This window comes from Culex pipiens, chromosome 3, assembly GCF_016801865.2.
Source record: "Culex pipiens pallens isolate TS chromosome 3, TS_CPP_V2, whole genome shotgun sequence".
In the NCBI taxonomy this organism is placed as follows: Eukaryota; Metazoa; Arthropoda; class Insecta; order Diptera; family Culicidae; genus Culex; species Culex pipiens.
The window spans coordinates 123,512,705-123,527,345 of record NC_068939.1 but is presented as its reverse complement, the minus strand read 5'-3'; the positions used below and the strand labels follow the sequence as shown (position 1 = coordinate 123,527,345).

Here is a 14,641-nt window from a genome sequence, read left to right as displayed (position 1 = left end):
TTTTGCCACTAATTTTGATACATCCAATGTAACAGTCACATTTTTGCATATATGTTCGATAATAAGCTATCTTTTAATGCTTACCTACTCAAAATTCTCAAAAATGTTGAGATATCAATTTAACGGGCATTTGGAAAACCTATCAAAGTCACCCCGGGCTATCAAAGTCACCCCAGTTTACGGTACAAACATATACAAATAATAATAATCATATTTAAGATATGTTTTACTGCGCGACAAAAACGCAATATGCTAGAAGAGTGCTTTCTATAAGCACTTCACACAACAAAACTCATTCTTATTCGAATCGCCACACTTGATAAGAATTCTGGAGTGGATCATTAGTCATAACTGGACAAAGTTTCCAATACGTCGTAGGTACCACATAAACACACCAATACCAAGAGAAGCGCACATGTTTCACACTGGTAGAATAAAAACAAAGCAAGTACCAAACACACTTAAGTCCTTTTCAATGCATACACCCACGACGACGTCTCAAGATGTGTTTATTTTAAGCCGGCGCAAACAGCGAAAGTAAGCACTTTTTTTGCAGCCGTTAACTCTCTTCTGCTCAGTCTTCGAGTTGTCTCCAGCAGCGATTGAAGTGTGTTTCGATGCAAGTTTTTTCTAATTATTTCTTTGATTCTTAGTTAGATAACAAGTTGTGAACTCTGTTTTATCAATTTTAGATCATGAAGGACGGCGAAAGTGAAGTCGATCGTGCCTCGCCGGACGGTGCCAATCAAACGGATGAGGACAAAAATGCCGAATCTTCAAGATCTCAAAACGTTGATAGTGCTGAGGTTGAAGTAGCGAATCCAAAGCCTATCAATCTGTTCACCGACCAACTGATAGAGGACATGATCAAATGCAATGTGGGTGCGGCGAAGGGAGCTAAGCCGGTGGAAGAGCCAAGTACTAGCAAGGGAGATCACGAGAAAAAAGATGCAAAATTCAAAAATGCAAATGGCGCTAAAGGGAATACACCCAGACGGCAACACGAAAGAAATGTTGTGAATACTCAGCAAAAAGAGCCACAAACGGATGGAAATCTGCCGAAGAATTGTCTCCGACAGTGTGGCAAGCTGTACAACGCTGATCGTAGTCAGTATGTGAAACGTCGACCGGAAGTTGATTGTGGTCAGGGGAATTTGCTGTACTCTGCGAAGTTCAAGGAAGGTGGGGTGATGTGGAAGCTGCACGGAGAAGCGGGACTGTTGACATCGTCCAATGAGTACGTTGCTCAAGTTACGGTCAGACAGCTGGAAGAGCTGGATTTGGCGACTACGTTCAACTTTGCCAAGGGAGTTCTCAGGAAGAATCTAAAAGTGACAAAAGTGCTTCTCGACGAACATCGCATCGATGTCGAGAAGGTGAAGCAATCGTGTGATGAGTATTTGAAGGGAGTGTTTGCCAATACGATTGATAACGTGCAGAACGCTGAGGACCTGTTTCAGCTGGAAAACATTTTGAAATTTACCAATCAAGATAGTCAGAAAATGTTGACTTCAATCAAGAAAAACACTTTTATGGCTGAACAAACGAAGCAAGTACTCATGCGATGCTTTGAGATGGAGTCCCGGCAAACAACCAGAAACAGGGTCTTCAATGTGATCAACTCTTTTTTGGGAGGTTCAAGGTCACGAAGCTGTGTTGATATTCTACGTGAAAATGTTCGGTTTGGAATTGAGTCCCACAAAGCGAAGGCATTGGAAATTGCCCCTGACATCATGAGGGTCCACTTGACCATGTTGCAAGGCAAAAGTGTCCTCTTTGTGACGAGATACGACTTGAAGCTGTTTTCGGATATGATCAACGCCATGGACAACACGTTGGTAAAGTCGATGATGTTCGCTATGGTCGATCGATATTTCCAAAGAATCAAACATTTCTCAACGAATCAGCTGCAACCAGTGTTGCCATTTACTAACCAAATCTTTTTCTACCTCTGTAAAAGCGTATTGGATGTAAGTGAGGAAGTTGCAGCGAAAACGTCAACAAAGAAAATTTTGCACTACGATGCTGCAACAGGTTGGCGAAAGAACGTATTCAATCGCAGATTAAAGTCATCCGCACTGGACAAATGCCTCGATCACGAACTGAATCTACTGCTCAAGTTGCTCAACCACTTCGAAGTGGGAAGGCCAACCTCCAGCGAACGATTCCCGTACAAGTTCAAGATCTTTGAAAACATCGAATCAAACCCGGAATACAAACAAGTCATTGAACATGCCAACAAAGCTTTCGGACATCAACGCAACAAAAAATCAACAGTGCTGCCAGACGAGCTGCACGTGTGGATCTGCCTGCTGGACGACACCATTGCGCAGTTCTTCTCCAACGACGAACACATCGTGAAGCTGAGCTCGGCGCTGCTCAAGCTTTACATGAACTACTCGCTTTCCGGCCAGATGTCACTGGATTCGCTCGAGTCCCTTCGGGTGATCACCCACAACACGATCCGCTTCGTAGCGCAAGCTGGCCCGTTTGTCCATCCGAAGAACGAACAGGACAACTACATCATCATGAAGCAGATCGGCTACATGAACCGAGCATCGCTCGAGGGCCGTATGTCCTTCACCGACTATCGTGACTTGATCGAGGTGTTTGCTCAGTACTGGAAACAGCGCTGTGATGCCATCGACGGGTTGGAGGCCAAACTGCCGGGAGATTGCTTCAAGCACGAGGTGGAGGCCGTTCAATCGCTGCTCATGCAGTGCTTGGCCGGAGCCCTGGACAAGAACGTCAAGCTGGCGGATCTGATCAGCTTTTGTCGGGTGTACGAGGAGCTGCTCGTCGATGTTCACAATCTGCCGCTGGACTGGTTCGTGAGGATGCCAACGACGGACTTTGCGGATATCTTTCTGCGGAAGGGAGTCATCAGCGTCGTGGAGAACAAGTGGAAGGACAGCGATCAGCAGTGCTATCGGGTGAAGGACTTTGAGAAGTTTGAACGAGTGTATCGGGTGTTGTTTGAGGATGTTGAACTACCACGAAACTACTTGGTTGAGACAATCAAGGCTCTGTTGAAGTGCATCAACAGTATGGAGGAGAAGAAGCATTGGAAAGATGGACTTGTACTCACAGAGTCAGACCAGTTGATCGCAACAGGGCTTTTGATAACCTCAGTCAGAAAGTCTCTGCTGTACCTCAAAGAACAAGCGGATTATATCAGTTTCGATCGGTTCCTGGAGGAAAACACCAAACCGTTTGTCACCGTATCCAACGACAGCAGCTCCTTCGAGGACTTTAAGAAGAGAATCACCCTAATCAAGGAGTCATACTGGTACATCAGGAATCTCAACGTGATCGACATCGATACTGCGTTGAAGCTTTTCAGAGAAAGCAACGAGTCTGACTTCAACGAGGAGTATCTGCGTCTGTTCTACCGCAAGTACAGTGAACAGTTTGAAAAGTACATGACTCAAAATGACACTCTTGAAACGACGGCAAGAATTGCTCCGATTGTCGCCGAAGTAAAACGCCACAAACGACACTATTTGGCAGATAAATGGAACGTCGACTTCAAGTTCAACGTAATGCCAGTGTTGTTGGCTGGGCTGAGTGCGGTTTGGTCGCTGCATGTTTCAAAGGACGTAGCCAGTTCCGGACAATATCTGAAGCCTCACTGCATTCAGATTCTCTGTGTCTCACGGCTGCTCAGTGCGGAAAAGGTGACTCCGGGTGTCCGGAAGCATCTGGCCCAGGTGTTGACAGGGCAGGGCAAATCGCTGGTTCTGGCGCTGGTGGCAGCCGTGTTGGCCCTTTGTGGACATTCCGTGCAGGTCATGTGCTACAGTGAGTACCTGGCGACGAGGGATGAGAAAGATTTCAAAGAGTTTTATTATTATTTTGGAATTCGTTGGAACATAACTTATCAGACCTTTGAGCAAGCATCAGGAGAATATTTTGACACCGTAGCTGGGAATGCCAAAAAGTACGTTCACCATTGTATTGGACTGCCGAAAGAAGCTAAATCGTATGTTAATGTAAGAATGAATCCCATTTTGCTAATTGATGAAGTTGATGTATTTTTCGACGAAAAGCTGTATGGAGAAAATATGGGCATTGGATCATTTCCAAGTGTTCCCGGTTTAGATAAAATTCAGCTTAAAATATGGGAACTTGTGCAACAGAAAAGTTTGAATATTCGACAATCAGTTGATTGTTTTATAAACAACAACAGCGATGCAACTATCGCTGAATTTAAAAAGTTGATGAACAAGACTGGTGAATACTCTTTACTTGTATCAACAAAAAATCAAAGTTCAATCAAATATTATTCAAACTTTGATCTTTTTTCATCACATCTCGATGACATGGTATCAACAGCAGAAACTGTTGACAAAATGAAACACGATGATAGCTTTCTGAATCAATTTCAATTGAATCAATCAGGAAATATTACTGTTAAAACGGATTTTGGGAGTTACACTGAAACTTTATTCCATGGATATTATAACACATTCATCTACTTTCGTCTCAAGAAATTTAATTTCGAGCAAGGATTGCCCAACTACGGATACTTTAAATTCCCTCTTGGGAGTGTGTCCTACGCCAAACTCCCCGAAAATTTCCCGTTGATCCTAGGCGTGTCGGGAACCCTAACAACCCTAAGCAGCTACGAAAAGAAGGTCGTCAAAGATCACTACAACATAACGGACCTGTCAGTGATGCCATCGTTCTTCGGCGGATCCAACCTCAAGTTCAACGAAACGCAAGATTTCAGCTGTTTGAACACCGTCAACGAGTGGATGAACGCCATCTTTGGCCGGATCAACATGATGGTCTACGCGAGAAGATCGGTTCTGGTCGTGTTCGACACCGACCTCAAGATCAACGCCTTCAAGCAGCAATTTGCGGCCCAGCTGGATCGACTGAACGTGCTGACCGTTAATACCGATCCCGCCGGCAAGGAACGCTTCATCAACGATGCCGGGGTGAGTCGGACGATCACGCTGGCGACTCGGGAGATGGGTCGGGGTGTGGATTACAAGTCGAGTGTAGCGGTTGAGAGCAATGGAGGAGTGCACGTCATTCAGACCTTCTTTTCGGTGGACGTTAAGGAGGAGACGCAAATCAAGGGCCGCACTGCCAGGAAGGACAATCGGGGTAGTTACGAGTTGATAGTTTGCATAGATCATTTGCAGAGTGAAGATTTGGTGGACAAAACTGTTCATTTTTCGATGGTGTCGTATACGCAATTAAACACACGTAGAAATGAACAGCTAGTGTCGAAAGAGGCGAAAAGGGAGGCGAAACTTAAAATTGCTAATGAAAAGCATGACGTAACGGTTAACTTTTATAAGGATTTATGAGTAAAGATTAAGTGCATCCAAGCATTGTATAACAAAACCATATTTTTTAAAATAAATACGTATCTTCAATATAAACTGTTGTGTTTTTAATACAAAGTGTGATGTATTTAAGTAAAAAATCAGAATGTAACTCAAATTACAACTAACAAACAAATTTCGGTTAGATTCCAACATTCAACAATTTGCAAGATCCAAATCGGCTGATCTTAATTCACACAAACTTTTTTTAAGTTAATTGACAACTACACCAAGCTGCTCCCCGGTTCATAACCTATAACCTTACCTGAGAATAAAATAATTTGGTTTAATTCAACTTTTGCATAGTAAATTGTTCAACATCCAATACAATAAATCCAATAAATTTCGAACCAAAACTGGAGCCACTAAATCTAATAAAAAAGGGCTCAAATTTTCAGGGAAAGAGAATCTCCTTCCGAAAGTATCCTCCAATAACTCCGAAAAAAGTCTGATTAAGTTGAAAAACAGGGCTCGCAACATGTTGAGCAGCTGGTATTTGACAATCCTTAAGAATTGTACAATTAATAAACTCTTTTCCCCTTGTGACGTAGTTCTGGTATTTCCAAAGGATTTTCCACTATCCACATCCAGTCTCCGCCATTACAGCATACTGTCTACTGCCGTGATGCTCTTTCCCCTATCCCGGGCTTTGATTCTTACCACTGATAAAAAGGAAAATCAAAGATGAGAAAAGGTCAATGCGGATGGAGAGCAAATCGAGCTCAGTATCTTCTCACAGACACTTTATCAGTCTTTGTAAGTGTGAAAAAAAAAAACAATGAAAAGTATGAAGTATGCTAATGGATCGATCGATCACAAGGCCATAAAAGAGACAGATCGTAAGAAGAGCAATAGAATAAGAAATAGTCAATGCGGATTGAGAGCAAATTGAACTCTCCTTTCACAAAGACATCAATAAAAAAATCAACACATCGTCGCTGTCGTGCTAACTTGTCGCACGTGCATTTTGGGCCAAATTGAGTTAAGAATGACAATTTGTGCAGCTCACAATACTTCACCTTATGACCTTTACAGATCCTCAAAATTTGATTCAAATACAGAGATATTCAATAAAAACCGAAAAAACTCCATGCATTGCTGTCACTCTTCATATGAAAGAAGTTTCAATATTGTCGTGCTATCTTGACACAGCCTGAAATTGATATAAGTGCGACAATTGGCCAAAGGGATTTCTGGTCAGTACGAGCTCGACGGGCGTAAACATTTTCAATTATAACTCAGATCTTCCGCAACCAAATTCAACCAAACTTCGTTGAAATGTACAGAATGGTTGACCAAACAAAACGTGTTTGTTATTGTTTACATTGCGTGCCCTCGTTCTTGTTTAATTAAGGTCAAACATTGAAACGCGCTTTTCTCGGAACGTCAAAAAACGACGTACGACAACATAACACGTTGACATTACACAGCAAAAAAAATGTGTAAATTTGAAAGGTGTAATTTTAAAAGGTTGAATATTACCTCTTTTGTGATGTAATTTTACCTCAATTTATACTGTAAAAGCGACATTACACCAGAATAGTGGTAGAATTACACATTTTCAGAGGTAAAATTACACATTTGTACCCCTTTTATGAAGAAATTTTACTATTTTTTTCTGTGTACTTCACTCATTTGAAATGGGGTGATTCTCTATCAACTCACACGAAATCGGAAAAAGTTGCCCCGCCCCTCTTCGATTTGTGCGAAACTTTGTCCTAAGGGGAAACTTTTGTCCCTGCTCACGAATCCGAGGTCCATTTTTTTTATAACTCGTAACGGAGGGGTGGTACGACCCCTTTCATTTTTGAACATGCGAAAAAAGACGCGTTTTCAATAATTTGCAGCCTGAAACGGTGATGAGATAGAAATTTGGTGTCAAAGAGACTTTTATGTAAAATTGTAAGCCCGATTTGATGGCGTACTCAGAATTCCGAAAAAACGTATTTTTCATCGAAAAAAAAAACTAAAAAAGTTTTAAAAATTCTCCCATTTTCCGTTACTCGACTGTAAAATTTTTCGGAACATGTCATTTTATGGGAAATTTAATGTACTTTTCGAATCTACATTGACCCAGAAGGGTAATTTTTTTCATTTAGAACAAAATTTATCATTTTAAAATTTCGTGTTTTTTCTTACTTTGCAAGGTATTTTTTTAGATTGAAACAATGTAGAACAGACAATTACAAAAGTTTTGATATATAAACATAAGGGGATTCCTAAAAAACATAACGAGTTATCGCGATTTTAAGGAAATAGTTGGTGGTCGTTGATCATGGCCGTTCATTGTCACCCGCGACACACACGGACGACGAAACAAAGCGAAAAGCAAGAAGAATCTTTTTCAAACCTTTTTTTTCGTAAAATCGCGATAACTCGTTATGTTTATTAGCAAACCCCTAATGTTTATATATCAAATTTTTTGTAATTGTCTGTTTTATAGCTTTGTAGAACATTGTTTCAATCTAAAAAAAAATAACCCTGCAAAGTTACAAAAAACACGAAACTTTAAAATGAAAATTTTTGTTCTAAATGAAAAAAAATGTCCCTTCTGGGTCAATGTAGATTCGAAAAGTACATTAAGAGCGAATCCACAAACAGGGCATACCTCTTTGTATGGGACGTCGTGTGGACCTCACCAATCTGCCTGAAATTTCAGGGGTTGTTTGTACATATAAAACAAGCTTCTGGCCAAAATATGTACACTCTAGGTCAACGGGAAGTGGGGCAAATCGGGACACAAAGTTTGAAGGTTCAAAAACGTCAAAAATCTTAAAAAGGCTATAACTTAGAAAAAAATCAATTTAATTTCAATTGGACTCGCTCTTAAATTTTTCTTAAAATGACATGTTTCAAAATTTTTACAGTCGAGTAACGGAATATTGCAGAGCTTTCAAAACATTGTTAGTGTTTTTTTTAATGAAAACACAAACAATCATCAGTTTACAGAACGATGCAAAATGAAGACTCGATCGAAAATATTTTTTTCTTGATGCCCAGCAATGAGAGAGAATCATGGCAACGTCCATCAAACAAAAACAAACTAATGTCAAACACCCTTCAAAGCTTCGTTTCGCCAAGAAAAATGTCTATGCAAGCCATGAGAAAGTGAAATTATTGACAACCGGAAGAGATTTTTAAAGCAAACAGAATCCGCCGAGGAAAAGATCCTTCAAGCAAGGGAAAATATCGAGGAATGAAGATAATTGAATTAGCAGATTGAAGGGACTGAAGAATTCATCGATAGATGGAGAATTATTGATATCGAGAAGATCGACAGCCAGAGAGTCGACTGTAAGAGGAAATGTTATACATTTCAAAAACTCTCCTAATAACAAAATTTGTTATTCGTTCGGTATACTGACTTAGAAATAAAATTACCATAAATCGCATAAATGGAAAAGTTTCTAAGTGTCCATAACACAATCTGTTATTATTTTTTATTTTGTTAAATATGTTTAGATCTTTGGGATAATTTTGACTAATTTCGGCCGGATCATTATTTTGGCTATGAAATGGGGTCCTTAAGCTAAAGTTATTCTAAAAAGTTGATATTTTGAAAGTTGATTTTTTTAATTATTTGATATACCCCCTAAGGGACTTTGCTAAAATTGGCTAGAACTATGGGATAATTTTGACCAATTTCGTCGTGGTCATTATTTTGGCTATGAAATGGGGTCCTTAAGCTAAAGTTATTCTAAAAAGTTGATATTTTGAAAGTTGATTTTTTTAATTATTTGATATACCCCCTAAGGGACTTTGCTAAAATTGGCTAGAACTATGGGATAATTTTGACCAATTTCGTCGTGGTCATTATTTTGGCTATGAAATGGGGTCCTTAAGCTAAAGTTATTCTAAAAAGTTGATATTTTGAAAGTTGATTTTTTTAATTATTTGATATACCCCCTAAGGGACTTTGCTAAAATTGGCTAGAACTATGGGATAATTTTGACCAATTTCGTCATGGTCATTATTTTGGCTATGAAATGGGGTCCTTAAGCTAAAGTTATTCTAAAAAGTTGATATTTTGAAAGTTGATTTTTTTAATTATTTGATATAACCCCTAAGGGACTTTGCTAAAATTGGCTAGAACTATGGGATAATTTTGACCAATTTCGTCATGATCATTATTTTGGCTATGAAATGGGGTCCTTAAGCTAAAGTTATTCTAAAAAGTTGATATTTTGAAAGTTGATTTTTTTTTAATTATTTGATATACCCCCTAAAGGACTTTGTTTAACATGGTTAGAACTATGGGATAATTTTGACCAATTTCGTCAGGGTCATTATTTTGGCCATGAAATGGGGTCCTTAAGCTAAAATTATTCTAAAAAGTTGAAATTTTGAAAGTTGATTTTTTTAATTATTTGATATACCCCCTAAGGGACTTTGCTAAAATTGGCTAGAGCTATGAAATAATTTTGACCAATTTTATCGGGGTCATTTATTTCACCATGAAATGGGGTTTCAAGCTAAAATTAATCCAATAAAATAAACTTTTGAGAGTTATTTTTTTTTAAATTTTGTTATATTCTCTAACGGAATTGATTTATTTATTGAGAATTTTTGAAGTTTGAATAACAAAAACTGTTATTATTTTCACAGAGCCAGGAAGTCGGAGCTGACGTTGAAGTTCGAGCTGGAGTGAGACCTCGGAGACTGCATCGGATTTAGCAAATTTTCAGCAACTTTCACTTGGAGTCGGAATCTGTGAAGTCGGGTATTTTTGGAGAGCTGAAGTCGTCGTTGACGTCATATCCTGCATCCAGAGTCGGAGTTGTCTTCAAAGTATGGATTCAAAGTCGCTTGGAGGTACCCGACTCTGCAGCCCTGACTAGTACAGAGGAGTTATGGCAACTGCAGGTTTATTTGCAAATTACAAATAAACCAAAACAATATTTTTTTTTGTTATGGAGACATACCAGTTCAATAACAATTTTTGTTATTATGCTGCTCCACCTCTCCGCACAAAATAACAAATCTTGTTATTCCTTCATGATTCCTTCTGTGTTATTGGTTTGTTATTGCAATAACAACATAATAACAGTTTAAGTTATTCTTCGAACAAATCTTTGTTATTATTTTTTGTTATTTTAACAACTAATCCGATCATCCGAATAACATATTTCGATCTTCTCACAATATCAAAAACTGACCTTCCCAAGTTATTTCCGTCTGCTCGGGATGACAAAAATGACAGGGGTTGTACCGCCCCTCCGTTGCGAGATATCAAAAAACGGACCTTGGATTCGTGATCAGAAACAAAAGTTACCCCTTAGGACAAAGTTTCACGCAAATCGAAGAGGGGTTGGGGCATCGTTTCCCGATTTCGTGTGAGTTGGTAGAGAATTACCCATATCTCAAAATGGTGATATTTGTTTTGCCCTTGACGTCATTGTTGATAACATTTGAATTGTTGTTTAGAAATGATAAGTATTTTTCAAAGATTCAAACAGGCAAAAAAATATAAAACGCTGTACAGCTTTCCATCCAAGTCACAGGAGCACCTTAAAGCAGTCTGTCTATTGATTTTCCCGCCAAACAGTGATTATCATATTTTCACCATTAAGACGCCAAATCTGTGCAGTGTCTCAGACAATTAGGGACGTTCTGCCCTCCTCCCCCTTCTAGCCAAGTTCACAACTTTGTCTCAACTTCACCAGAAAACGAAGTCATCAGTACGCACAGCACCGTAAAATAGTATTAACCAATTTCCACATCAAATTAGCTCCCCTCATCGCGCCGATAATTTTGGGTTTGATTCTTCGGGCATGCTACCCGCGCAATAAATGGCGCTATTAAATTAATAACTTTTTCACCTCACCTTCAACTCCTCATGACGTAATGGGTTACAAATTGAGGAAGGGGAGGGGGGGGGATCAAATCGAAACGTACAATGAAGTAATTTTTGAAGGTTGGTGGCGGCACCAATGCGATAGACCTGTGAAAGAGAGAGGGAAACTCCGGTGATGGGTCAAAATAGAGGGAAATTTGTTAAGGTATTGTTCTCGCGAGGTGTGGTCACGGTCTTTGGAGAGGTACCGTTGGAGTTCGTGGGTGTATGCTCGTGGTGTAGGTAGAGATGGACATTTTCATTGCAGTGAACTTGAACACTTCAGCAACTTTTATTTCATATAACTTTAAAAAACTTTAAAAATATAAGTAATTTTCAATTGCAAATTTTCAAAATTGCAAAATTATCTCAGGTTTTGTAAAAATCTGAAAGTTATAAACCAAATGGTCTTTTGAAGAATGATCGAAAATTAAATTAAAGAAATCAAAATCTCAAACAAACTCAAACAACTGCCAACCAAAATAGCGTCTAGTCTGATACTTCACTTCAACAAACTTCTCAAAAAGTCAACGACTCTTGCCCAGTCGCCAACTTTGCCGCCACTGCCACCGTCCAAGGCGAATAGAATTTATGGTAATGAGCCGTTCCTTCCACCTTCGTTGCGGATCGACACCGCACCAGCTGCGAAAATGGACGCAAATTCCTTGCCATATAAAATTTGACTCTTGGCAGCGGAGTAGTAATGATGACCATCTCGGTGCTGTGGCCGATTGCCATCGCCAACGATCGATTTCTGCTGATAAAGAAGGTAATTTAAATATGGCCACTTTGCGTTCGCGGTTCGGAAAATCTGGTCCACGCAGAGCTGAAAATTAATTAGCCCTTATGGATAGCGAATGGACTCGGAGAATTCCCGCGCCCAAAGTGGCAAATTTAGTCCGCGGTTGGTTTCGCTTTAATTGTGTTCCACATTCCAGCGTCCAGCTGCCAACAAATCAGCAAAATTGAAAACTGGAAAATTGATCTGATCGAAGTGATAGCCCGATTTCACGGTAGGTACTTGACGAATGATGTGTGATCGGAATAGAGTTGTACTCCTTCTGGTTGGCGGGAGCTGCTGAAGGGATGGAAACAGGCCACCGATCCAGTTCTTTGAGATCCGCATCTAGCATCTAGATTCGAGCTGCGAACAAATGAATATTGACCAAGTTTGGGGTTTGATGGTGAATAAAATTATCGATGAGTAAATCAGGTTCGAATCTCATCAAGAATAACTTTTATTATTGTGTTTGAATTTAGGATTTGCTTTGTTTCTTCAACACAGAAATTGGAAAGACATTTTATTTATATAGAAATTAACATTTTGTTTTGCCATTGAAAATAGTGCTATTTCAAATATTGGCAGTTTTTATAGCAAAAATCTGTATCTTAACCTTCTAACGCCCAAACTTATTTCTCGAAAGACCATTTTGTGCAACTTTTGTTCTATGAAAAACTTCAGTTCCCTTGTTTCATTTTTAAGTATTTTAATTCGCATTTATCATTTTTAGATAGTGCTTGTTTCTGATAGCATTTAGCTCAGGCCTGCCCAACGTCCGGCCCACGGGCCGCATCTGGCCCGTATTTGTTTTTTGCTTTTGCAATTAAATGTGCATTTTGCCTAAGAATTTTTTTAAATGTTTTTGTTACAAAATCAAGCATACTTACATATTTCTATTTTTCAGAACAACTTTTCAGTAATACAGTATTGCCTCAAGAAAAAAAATGCTTGAAGAAGCAAATTAATAATACTGGCAATAAAGATCGCTTCAAATACTTTTTAAAATAATAGAAGATATCTCAATATGAGTCAAGTAATCAGGAAGCAAAAATATTTTTTCATAAACTTTGTGTAAGTTTAAAATCATTTTAAAATATTTTGTAAATTATATTTGAATTAAGATGTACAACAACGAAAAAGTTTTTTTTTTGTAAAGAAGAACAACGCCAAATGTTTTTTTTTAATTTTTAAAGAAGATGTGAATCCAAATTTCGATTCTTTGATTTTAAAAGTTATTGATGTCAGGGTATTCAATTCCAATCGACTCAATCAATTACAATACAATTACGAACAAATCGAAATAAATAATAAATGAAATGAACACTTTTTAGAAAGTAATCTAAAAACAATTAAAAACAAATTTATGGAAAAAAAATCTCAACTATAGTTGGGTAATTCTCCGCCAACTCACACAGCAGTTGCCCCGATCCCTCTTCGATTTGCGTGAAACTTTGTCCTAAGGGGTAACTTTTGTCCCTGATCACGAATCCGAGGTCCGTTTTTTGATATCTCGTGACGGAGGGGCGGTACGACCCCTTAAATTTTTGAACATGCGAAAAAAGAGGTATTTTTCAATAATTTGCAGCCTGAAACGGTGATGAGATAGAAATTTGGTGTCAAAGGGACTTTTATGTAAAATTATATTCCCGATTTGATGGCGTACTCAGAATTCCGAAAAAATGTATTTTTCATCGAAAAAAACACTTAAATTTTTTTAAAAATTCTCCCATTTTCCGTTACTCGTCTGTAAAAATTTTTGGAACATGTCATTTTATGGGAAATTTAATGTACTTTTCGAATTTACGTTGACCCAGAAGGGTCATTTTTTCATTTAGAACAAAAATTTTCATTTTAAAAATTCGTGTTTTTTCTAACCTTGCAGGATTATTTTTTAGAGTGTAACAATGTTCTACAAAGTTGTAAAGCAGACAATTACAAAAATTTTGATATATTGACATAAGGGGTTTGCTTATAAACATCACGAGTTATCGTGATTTTACGAAAAAAAGTTTTGAAAAAGTTGGTCGTCATCGATTATGGCCGTTCATGGTCACCTGCGACAGACACGGACGGCGAAACAAAGAGAAACGTAAAAAGTAACTTTTTCAAAACTTTTTTTTGTAAAATGTTTATAAGCAAACCCCTTATGTCTATATATCAAAATTTTTGTAATTGTCTGCTCTACAACTTTGTAGAACATTGTTACACTCTAAAAAATAATCCTGCAAAGTTAGAAAAAACACGAAATTTTAAAATGAAATTTTTTGTTCCAAATGAAAAAATGACCCTTCTGGGTCAATGTAGATTCGAAAAGCACATTAAATTTCCCATAAAATGACATGTTCCAAAAAATTTTACAGTCGAGTAACGGAAAATGGGAGAATTTTTAAAACGTTTTTAGTGTTTTTTTCGATGAAAAATACGTTTTTTCGGAATTCTGAGTACGCCATCAAATTGGGCGTCTAATTTTACATAAAAGTCCTATTGACACCAAATTTCTATCTCATCACCGTTTCTGGCTGCAAATTATTGAAAAATACCTCTTTTTTCGCATGTTCAAAAATGGAAGGGGTCGTACCGCCCCTCCGTCACGAGATATCAAAAAACGGACCTCGGATTCGTGATCAGGGACAAAAGTTACCCCTTAGGACAAAGTTTCACGCAAATCGAAGAGGGGTCAGGGCAACT

General features: G+C 38.5%; 1 protein-coding gene across 2 annotated transcripts; it reads left to right on the top strand.

Annotated features, from left to right (window-relative positions):
* Window positions 1–469: 469 nt before the first annotated feature.
* LOC120412933 (uncharacterized) lies at window positions 470–5,601 on the top strand. 2 transcript variants are annotated; one of them, XM_039573565.2, is made up of 2 exons: window positions 470–619; window positions 693–5,600. In XM_039573565.2, the coding sequence occupies exon 2, from the start codon at window positions 696–698 to the stop codon at window positions 5,319–5,321; it is 4,626 nt and encodes a 1,541-aa protein (XP_039429499.1). In that variant the 5' UTR covers window positions 470–619; window positions 693–695; the 3' UTR covers window positions 5,322–5,600. The 2 variants fall into 2 exon arrangements, with proteins under 2 accessions (XP_039429499.1, XP_039429500.1); XM_039573566.2 differs by having other exon boundaries at window positions 507–607; window positions 693–5,601.
* Window positions 5,602–14,641: the final 9,040 nt, after the last annotated feature.

Excerpts from the sequence above, each read along its gene's own strand:
- LOC120412933 (XM_039573566.2), top strand. The coding sequence starts at position 696 with ATGAAGGACGGCGAAAGTGAAGTCGATCGTGCCTCGCCGGACGGTGCC.